Source organism: Alosa pseudoharengus, unplaced genomic scaffold, assembly GCF_046254945.1.
Source record: "Alosa pseudoharengus isolate Yale_2024_CS ecotype anadromous, Long Island Sound unplaced genomic scaffold, YU_APseudo_1.1 YU_APseudo_1.1_scf_9, whole genome shotgun sequence".
NCBI lineage: Eukaryota > Metazoa > Chordata > Actinopteri > Clupeiformes > Clupeidae > Alosa > Alosa pseudoharengus.
In genome coordinates, this window is record NW_027468881.1 from 25492846 (window position 1) to 25502845 (window position 10000).

Consider the following 10000-nt stretch of genomic DNA (forward strand, 5'->3'; position numbering starts at 1 on the left):
TTTCATTCTTTTTCATTGTTTATCATCTGTTTATCAGACCATGGCCATGACCGTGGCTTTTAACTATGTGACAGGACACATAGTGGGCATTGAGAGTAAACACAGGGCAAGGCTTCAGGCTGGCATATGGATATAGGTTGTGTATGATCAGGCATATGGCTATAGGTTGTGTGTGATCAGGCATATGGCTATAGGTTGTGTATTATCAGGCATATAGCTATAGGTTGTGTATCTTCAAGCATATCTATACGTTGTGTATCATCACATATGTCTATACATGGTGTATCATCAAACATATTTCTATAGGTTGTATATCATGAAGCATATATCTATATGTTGTATATCATCAAACATATGTCTATACATTGTGTATCATCAAACATATATCTCTATGTTGTGTATCTTCAAGCATATATCTATACGTTGTGTATCTTCAAGCATATATCTATACGTTGTGTATAATGAGGCATATATCTATACATTGTGTATATGAGGCATATATCTATACATTGTGTATATGAGGCATATATCTATACATTGTGTATCATCAGGTTGGCAGGAGGCTATTCTGGTCCCTCTCCCACTGGTAAGAGCTTGGACGCGACACCTCTGTCAGGAAGTGATGCACATGGACAGGGACAGATGACACTGCCACATGTCCACCCCCTCCACCCCCTCCCCAAATACACACACACACACATACACACACCGACCTAAACCCTCTGGGATCATGCTCAGCACTCATCCTTGGCCTCTCTCTCTACATCTCTCTCTCTCTCTCTCTCTCTCTCTCTCTCTCTCTCTCTTTCTAGTTCCTGTCTCAGATGACCTTGTCAGGCCCTGAGGAAGACAGCACTGTGACGGTGCAGTCTGTGCTCTGGGCACTCTCCCAGACAGAAAACAAAAAAGGACCCTGACAGCCGACCGCACCCGAGCCACATCCGGGCCAGCCCAGCTCCAGATCCAGTCCAACGCGTCAACGGCCATCTGGGTAGAGTCCCTTACGGAAAACCCAATGTCAGCACATGCTGCACGCTGACATCCAGCATCCCAGGATGCAACTGGCTCAACGCAACAGATCCCATCCAGCCCTCCTCTGACTGGGAGCAGTGCCAGAAGGGTCCTAGCATTAGCATTAGCATTAGCTGCTCTTTTATATGATCCTTTCTTAGCATTGAGTTTAACTTTACTTCTATGTATAACAGGCACTTTTAAACTTCTTATACGACTTAGCATAATACATCTGTTATTACACTTATACGGAATCAACAACATATGCTGATCATCTTAGACTAACAGTGGCAAATGGAGCCGTATAGACATGAGAGTGTATATTTGCAGCCTACCTTCAGGAACTTGTGCAGCAGGAAAGCAAACCAGTTGGTCAGCATCTTCTCAGCAACTGATTCCGTTCTGAAAGACCAAAAATAAAGATTTGTCAACTTACAACAGCAACATACCGTATGGTTTTACAGAGCATGCAGCACCAACTAATGATATTCCATCCTGATCAGCTTGGATTTTGAGTGACACCTAATGTCTGTGATATAATCTTGTGTGTGTGCATGTGTGTGTGTGTGTGCGTGTGTGTGTGCGTGTGCGTGTGCGTGTGCGTGTGCGTGTGTGTGTGCGTGTGTGTGTGTGTGTGTGTGTTTCTGCATGTGTGTGTGTGTTTCTGCATGTGTGTGTTCGCAGCAGCAGCAGTCTCCCCTGCCTGCTTGCCCGTGGCTGACCTCTCACCTCCATCAGCAAACTAATTGTGCATGAAAACACTGCTGACCACACCATCACCCACTCACAGGAGACACACACACACACACACACACACACACACACAAAACAGACAGACAGACAGACAGACAGACAGACAGACAGACAGACACACACACACACACACAGACACACACACACAGACACACACACACACACACACACACACACACACACCACACACACACACAGACACACACACACACACACACACACACACACACACACACACACACACAGTAGTAACAGACACACAGTGCCCACTTTAGCACAACTGAAAGCCATTTGGAGCCAAAAGACAGAAGAAGGGGAGAGCCAGAGGCTTGTTTCATACAGAAATAACCTCAAAAGGGAAAAAAACAGAAGGGTAGCAGAGGAAGAAAGAAAGAAAGAAAGACAGAAAGAAAGAAAGAAAGAATGAAAGAGGAGAGAAAAAAGCACCCAGACAAGAATGAGTAGCGAGCATGAAAAATACATGAAAGGGTTACTCCCTCGCTCCAGAGAACGAGTACGGCAGCGGAATACCAATACCTCTCCCCCCTTCATCATCAGAGAACCACAGAGAGAGAGAGAGAGATAAAGAGAGAGGGAGGGAAGAGAGAAAGAGGGAGGGAGAGAGAGAGGGAGAGAGATAGATAGAGAGAGAGAGAGAGAGGAGAGAAAGGGGAAGATAGAGGCTGAGAGGGGGAGGCGAAAAAGAAAAGCACAGAGACAGTGGAGAAAGAGAGGAAGAGTGGGGAGAGGTGGATAGAGAGAGAGTGAGAGTGTGAGAGAGAGGAGAAGAGAGAGTCTGCCTCCTCTCTCAGCGTAGCGTCCACTCTGGTCCCTCCTCCCCACCCCTGGCCCTGCATCAAGCCCCCAGTCCAGCTGTGTGTGCTGGCAGCGCCTCCAACATGTGTGTGCTCTCTAATGCAAACAAGCATGCAAAACACACACACACAAAGCAGCAGGGATCTGGAATAAGTGCTAAGTGGTGATGGTTTGTTGTTTAAAAACCCACCTGTACACACACACGATCAACAATATATAGATGCACACACAAACAAAGAAACGGACAAACACAAAAACAGACATGCAGACATACACACAAAATCACAGACTCCTTCTCGCTCTCTCTCTCTCTCACACACACACACACACACATTTGTGTGCCTTGTTTACCCATCGGCAGCTCAGCCATCAACATGCAGAGAAAATGATACTCCTTGCGGTTAATGGCCACACAAATCACTATCATTACGGCACAAGCAGGTAGCTCTGGCTCCTTAAGCTGGCTGTGTGTGTGTGTGTATGTGTGTGGTTAAGTTTGTCTGTTTTGTGTGTGTGTGTGTGTGTGTGTGTGTGTGTGCGCTGCAGGCCGACTCGTGTTGACCGGACCTGATATGTGTCACGTAGCAACCACACAGTCTGAGTGGGCTGCGTGACGCTGAACAGGCCTGGCATGACCGGGTCCATTCGGACAACAAGCCCACAGGGTCCGTCATCATGTGGGCTCCACCGGTCAAGCAGAAGACACAGTACCAGATGTCCACAGCTGACCGCAGCAGAGCGGGCCATTTTGCAACATGGCTGACAGACACAAGTGTGTGTGAGTAGTACTTCAACATCATGGAAGCCATTTTGTAAAAAATGCTGAAGTGTTAGGCCCACATAGGAGAATGTAAAGTCAACTAAGCTACCTGATACAACTTTAAAATAGCAAGGTGACCACTAAAACTACAAAAGGCGACTAGGCTAATTAAAACAAACAAAATAAATAGGCTACTTTAAGGGCGTAGCCAGAAATTATAACTAAGGTGTGCCTGTGAGATTTTTCGGTGGCATCAACCCAGTACAAGTGAGGGGCGCATATGACAGGTGGAACGCAAATGACCTGTAAATGTAAACACAATGGGCTACTGTATATCAGTGCTCTCAAAATGAACGTGATTGCGTAATGACAATCAAAAACTGCACGTTAAAATATGCTACTCGCAAGAATAATTCTTCAGAGGCTGCACCATGTAATTTATTTTAAAACGTAAATGTAGATCTAATTAGAAAAAATAATAATCCATAAAGCTATTTTAAGTTAGAATAAAAAACTTAGAATGCAGTGCCTATTTTAGAGATTGGTTTTATTGTAGGTCTAAATCAACACGTGAACTAGGCTTTGTTTATTTCTTAGCAAAATGTGTAACCGATTGGCCGAAGTAGCCTGAGCTATTAATACTTGGGAAAATATCCTTTGAACAGACATCAGAAACCACGATCAGTGAGGAACAGGAGGTACCTCCACTTGCTGTGCAAACAGTCATTTCAGGGTCTCCGATGACGCGTCCATAATGCACGCTGGCTGCGTTTTGAGGCTAGTGCAAGACGGCGGAGCTTGGATTTAAACATGTAAACAATTTCATCATAGATTGCTTTCAGGAGCTTCTGGGAAATGGAGTTGCCTTAATTTATTTAGAGTGAATAAACTTATGAAAAAGAGATGTATCGTCATGTAATCCATTGATTTCAACAATGTAACTGTATTCTAAATACCAACTATTTAACTTGTAACTGTATCGGAATACAGTTACTCATAATTTGTACTCTGAATACATAACGCCGGTACATATATTCCGTTAATCCCCAACACTGACCACACGCCATATTAGGAAATACCATTCCCTACAATGTTCTGTTCTCTATTAAAGAAAACAAAAGACTGACATCATCTCAGCTGTCAGTGCAGCCTGTATGAGTGTGTGATTGTGTGTGTGTGTGTGTGTGTGTGTGTGTGTGTGTGTGTATGTGTGTACATGTGTGTGTATTAGCCTGTGTGTGCATGCAGTGTGTGTGTGCGTGTGTGTGTGTGTGTGTGTGTGTGTGTGTGTGTGCATGTGTGTGTATTAGCTTGGGTGTGTATGCAATGTGTGTGCATATTAGTCTGTGTGTATGTGTGTGTGTGTGTGTGTGTGTGTGCATGTGTGTGTATTAGCCTGTGTGTGTGTGTGTGTGTGTGTGTGTGTGTGTGCTAGCTTGGGTGTGTATGCAATGTGTGTGCATATTAGTCTGTGTGTGTGTGTGTGTGTGTGTGTGTGTGTGTGTGTGCATGTGTGTGTATTAGCCTGTGTGTGTGTGTGTGTGTGTGTGTGTGTGTGTGTGTGTGTGTGTGTGTGTGTGTATTAGCTTGGGTGTGTATGCAATGTGTGTGCATATTAGTCTGTGTGTATGTGTGTGTGTCTCATCTCCTCTCCCCTCTTCTCCTTTCCTCTCCTCTTGCTCTCTCTGTTTGGTCTGTCTCTCTCTGCCCTGCAGTCACCACCTGACTGACAGACTGACAGAGGGGAGAACTGCAGGCCACACACACACACACATACATACACACACACACACACACACACACAAACACACAGTAGCACCTGCATAGTGTGCAGAGTTGTGAGTGACAGTTTGTTTGAAGTGTGTTGCGTCAAACAAAGGGGTCTGTGAGTGTGAGGAGTGTGTGTACTGTAGGTGGGATGCTGGAAGACAGTCACACACCCACACACACACACACACACACACACACACGCACACATGTATGCACACACACACACACACACACACACACACACACACACACATACAGTATGCACACACACACACACACGCACACATGTATGCACACACACACACACACACACACACACACACACAGGACGTTGATGTTTTAACATGAGATTTAGTGCCACTGAGAGCTCCGAATGTGTTTGTTAGGATGCCCACACACTCCTTCCTCTCCTCTGCATCTCACTGGAGGACCACACTCCATCCACATATCATTGCTCATGCCCAATCCAGCACCATCAGCCAGTGTGTGTGTGTGTGTGTGTGTGTGTGTGTGTGTGTGTGTGTGTCTGTGTGTGTGTGTGAGCATGTGTGTGTGTGTGTGTGCATGTGATTGTGTGTGTGTATGCATGCATGCGTGTGTGTGTGCATGTGTGTGTGTGTGTGTGTGTGTGTGTGTGTGAGAGAGAGAGTAATAGAGGCCATTAGGCTGCTAAATGACGCCTGTGCTTGTGTGCGTGGGAGAAAGAATCAAACGAGCACTTTCTTTCTTTCGTGATCCGGCTCCATCATCTCTCTCTCTCTCTCTCTCTCTCTCTCTGTTCCTCCCTCTCTCTCTCATCGGTAGTGTCTCTCCACCTCTCCTCTGCCGCTCAGGGACACACAATTCCGCTTCTTTTCAATTTATTTTTTCTTTCCTCTCGTCAAACCCTTGTTTCACTCACACTCTTGCCCCCCCCCTCTCCTCTCTCTCTCCTCCCCTCCCTCTCTCTCTCACTCCTCCTCTCTTTCTCTCTTTCCCTCTGTTTTTAATTGAGTTTCATTAATGAACATCAGGGTTTCATTATCCAATAGTGCATTAAGGGGAAACTCGTTTTCACATTCCCCCTCTTTTTCTCTCTCTCTCTCCTTCTCTCTGTCTCTCTGTCCTTCTCTCCTCCCCTAATTCCTATAATGTCACATGGGGGGGGGGGGGGTAGGTGTACCAACATGACATTTCTCTCCCTAATAACACATTATGCATGGATCTGGATGAATGGAAATCTCATTAGAAAAGAAGAAAAGAAAACACACCAGCACATGGGGGGGGGGGGTATAGAACAACAGCATGAGAGCCCTGAGGCTACGATGGCGACGTTCCATTTTTAACTGCCACTCTCCCCGCGCTCTCCACATATATCAACACACTGGAAGAGATGGGTAGATAGGAGATGAGAGAGAGAGAGAGAGGGAGAGAGAGAGAGAGAGAGAGAGAGAGAGAGAGAGAGAGAGAGAGAGAGAGAGAGAGAGAGAGAGAGAGAGAGAGAGAGAGAGAGAGAGAGAGACAGATGTTGAGCAAATCGTGCTGGGGAGAAGGGAATCTCTTCATAACGGTGAAGTAACTCACTCCTTAACTCACGAAATCTGAAAGGGAGAATTCATTCCTGCATCAGATTAAAAAATAAACGTGAATAAAAGCCACAGTGGATCAGATAGTTCCATACAGACTTTTTTCACAGTAAAATATTCCAATATCTAAAAACTGCCGCTTTTGAATATTAGTGATAACCTCTCCTTTTTCATAGACCTTCTTACTAATGTGTGGCGAATTGAAATGACTTAACCACCTATAAATAACTGTGAAGAGTTCAGTTTAGTGTAATGGACAGCACTGACACGTGTCCAGTGGAAGGAGCAGGACCACGGTAGCCTCTCTCCATCACGACTGTATATGGACACTTCAGTATTCAGAGTAGCGGCCGCCACAAAACCGCTCACCTTAAAATTTCATAAAGTACAAGTGGGTCAATGTCTGGAAAGCACGAGCGAGCTTTGACATTGCGGCTGGTTTCAAAAAAAAAAAAAAAAAAAGGAAAAAAAAAATCTCATTTTGATCTCATCCCTTCAGGGCAGCCTAGATACACAGATTTCCTTAAATAAGTCTGCGATGGTGCTTTTTATTTCAAGAAATCCTCATTTAGGTGACAGGCCGGATTATGACATTGCAGCAGCGCCTGAATGACAGACGGATCCGCCACCACTCCACAAGCACCAGCAGTGGCCTTCTTGTGTCCATTTGGAGCACTTGGTGCACATGAAACTGGGCCACTCAGAATATATTACTGATAACACTGCGGCTTGTTGTGTGAACGCGATCTAAAGAACAGCAGTGGATAACAAGAAAGGAGGGAGAGAAGGATAGAAGAGGAGAGAGAGGGAGATAGTATCCACCATCTTAATTATACTGAGAGTATGTGCACAGCATTGCAAATGATCCTTTAATCCACAGGCTCTCGTCTGAAGCATCATGAAAGCAAGGCAAACACTAGAACTGTGGGGTGTGGCGTCTTCTCTTTCTCTCTCTCTCTCTCCCTATCTGTTCATTCTCTTCCTTTTTGTGTCCCTCGTTCTTTCTTTCCCCCTCTTTTGAGTCTTCTTTTCGCTCAAGATGACAGTTCATCGTCTCAGTTGAGCTCTGAGGGGTGACTGAAGAGCACCCGCATCAGATCACTCGCCACTTCACATGCAGGCAAATACATGCGTGCACACACACACACACACACACACACACACACACACACACACACACACACACACACACACACACACACGCACACAGACATGCATACATTATACCCACAAAAAATGAGGGCACACAACAGACAGACAGACAGACAGACAGACAGACAGACAGACAGACACACACACACACACACACACACACACACACACACACACACACACACACACACAAACTCATTCATGGCTCCTTTCACACATCTGCCATATGCCATTGGCCTGCGGTCAGCAGCACAGCCAGATGGAACTAGTTTCATATTTTCTGAGTGACCAAGCGTGCACTGTCACTCATACTCTTCAGCAGATCTGTGTGTGTGTGCATGTGTGTGTGTGTGTGCATGTGTGTGTGTGTTTGTGTGTGTGTGTGTGTGTGTGTGTGTGTGTGTGTGTGTGTGTGTCTGTCTGTGCTTGCGTTTGTGCAAACATATACTACAATGTGCTTATGCATGCAAACAGTGTTAACGACTCAACATTTTTCCAATCCATAAGCATTATTTTATGCAAATGTGGCAGCCTGAGAACAACCAAGTCAACCTCTGAATATCCTGAGTCATCTCTCCCCTTCCCCTCTCTCTCCAACCAACCCTCTGTTCACCCAGCATACCGTATAGCCACCCCAGCACATAAAGCTGTGTGTGTGTGTGTGTGTGTGTGTGTGTGTGTGTGTGTGTGTGTGTTTGTGTGTGTGTGATAGAGAGTTCAGTGATGTTTATCTCTCTGTTCAGTATGTTTATCTCTCTCTCTCTCCCTCACTTTATGTGTGTGTGTGTGTGTGTGTGTGTGTGTGATAGAGAGTTCAGTGATGTTTATCTCTCTCTCTCTCTCTCCCTCACTTTATATGTGTGTGTGTGTGTGTGTGTGTGTGTGTGTGTGTGTGTGTTTCTCTCTCTCTCTCTCTCTCTGTATGTAGTGCTGATGTAACGTCATGTATGAGCAGTGGAGCAGTGCACTGTGGGACTGCTGAGCTCCATGCCTGGAGACAGAGAGTCTGCTCTGCTGGGGCCCCTTCTGCCTGCCTACTTGCTGTAGCATGGATGAGCCGAGATGAGCTGAGAGAACGGGAGGTGGACGACTGCCACTAACACTAACACTAACACTAACACTAACACTAACATTAACACTAACACTAACATTAACACTAACACTAACACTAACACTAACATTAACACTAACACTAACACTAACACTAACATTAACACTAACATTAACACTAACACTAACACTAACACTAACATTAACACTAACACTAACACTAACATTAACACTAACACTAACATTAACACTAACACTAACACTAACACTAACATTAACACTAACACTAACATTAACACTAACACTAACACTAACACTAACACTAACATTAACACTAACATTAACACTAACATTAACACTAACACTAACATTAACACTAACACTAACATTAACACTAACACTAACACTAACACTAACACTAACACTAACATTAACACTAACACTAACACTAACACTAACACTAACATTAACACTAACACTAACACTAACATTAACACTAACATTAACACTAACATTAACACTAACACTAACACTAACATTAACACTAACACTAACACTAACACTAACATTAACACTAACACTAACATTAACACTAACACTAACACTACTACTACTACTATTACTATTACTGCTGGTGCGGGTGCTGCTGTTGGTGGTGGTGGGTCTGTTGGGTATGGAGTGAGTGCATCCAGACACAACTAGCCTGACCTCTGGCTATGTACAGTAATTCTCACACACACACACACACACACAGACTCACACACACACGCTAATGCTTAAGGAATGATTATTAAAATATGAGCTGTCCTCTCCCCTGTGTCTCTGCAGTGAGATGAGACACACTATGGCTCGTACAGAAGTCTACAGCACTACAGCACTAGCACTCATACTACTCTCCACTCATACTACTCTGCTCTCCACTCATACTACTCTTCTCTGCACTCATACTACTCTACTCTCCACTCATACTACTCTACTCTCCACTCATACTACTCTACTCTGCACTCATACTACTCTACACTCATACTACTCTGCTCTCCACTCATACTACTCTACTCTACACTCATACTACTCTACTCTGCACTCATACTACTCTGCTCTCCACTCATACTACTCTGCTCTC

The 10000-nt window shown here is 44.8% G+C and overlaps 1 protein-coding gene across 1 annotated transcript in view; it reads right to left on the reverse strand.

The window, feature by feature from the left end:
- Positions 1 to 10000, reverse strand: part of plxna2 (plexin A2) — a 225566-nt gene that overhangs the window by 28494 nt on the left and 187072 nt on the right. Inside the window, exon 22 of the mRNA XM_076277363.1 lies at positions 1347 to 1413. Within this exon, the coding sequence (XP_076133478.1) occupies positions 1347 to 1413 (67 nt within the window). The remainder of the gene's footprint in view (positions 1 to 1346; positions 1414 to 10000) is intronic.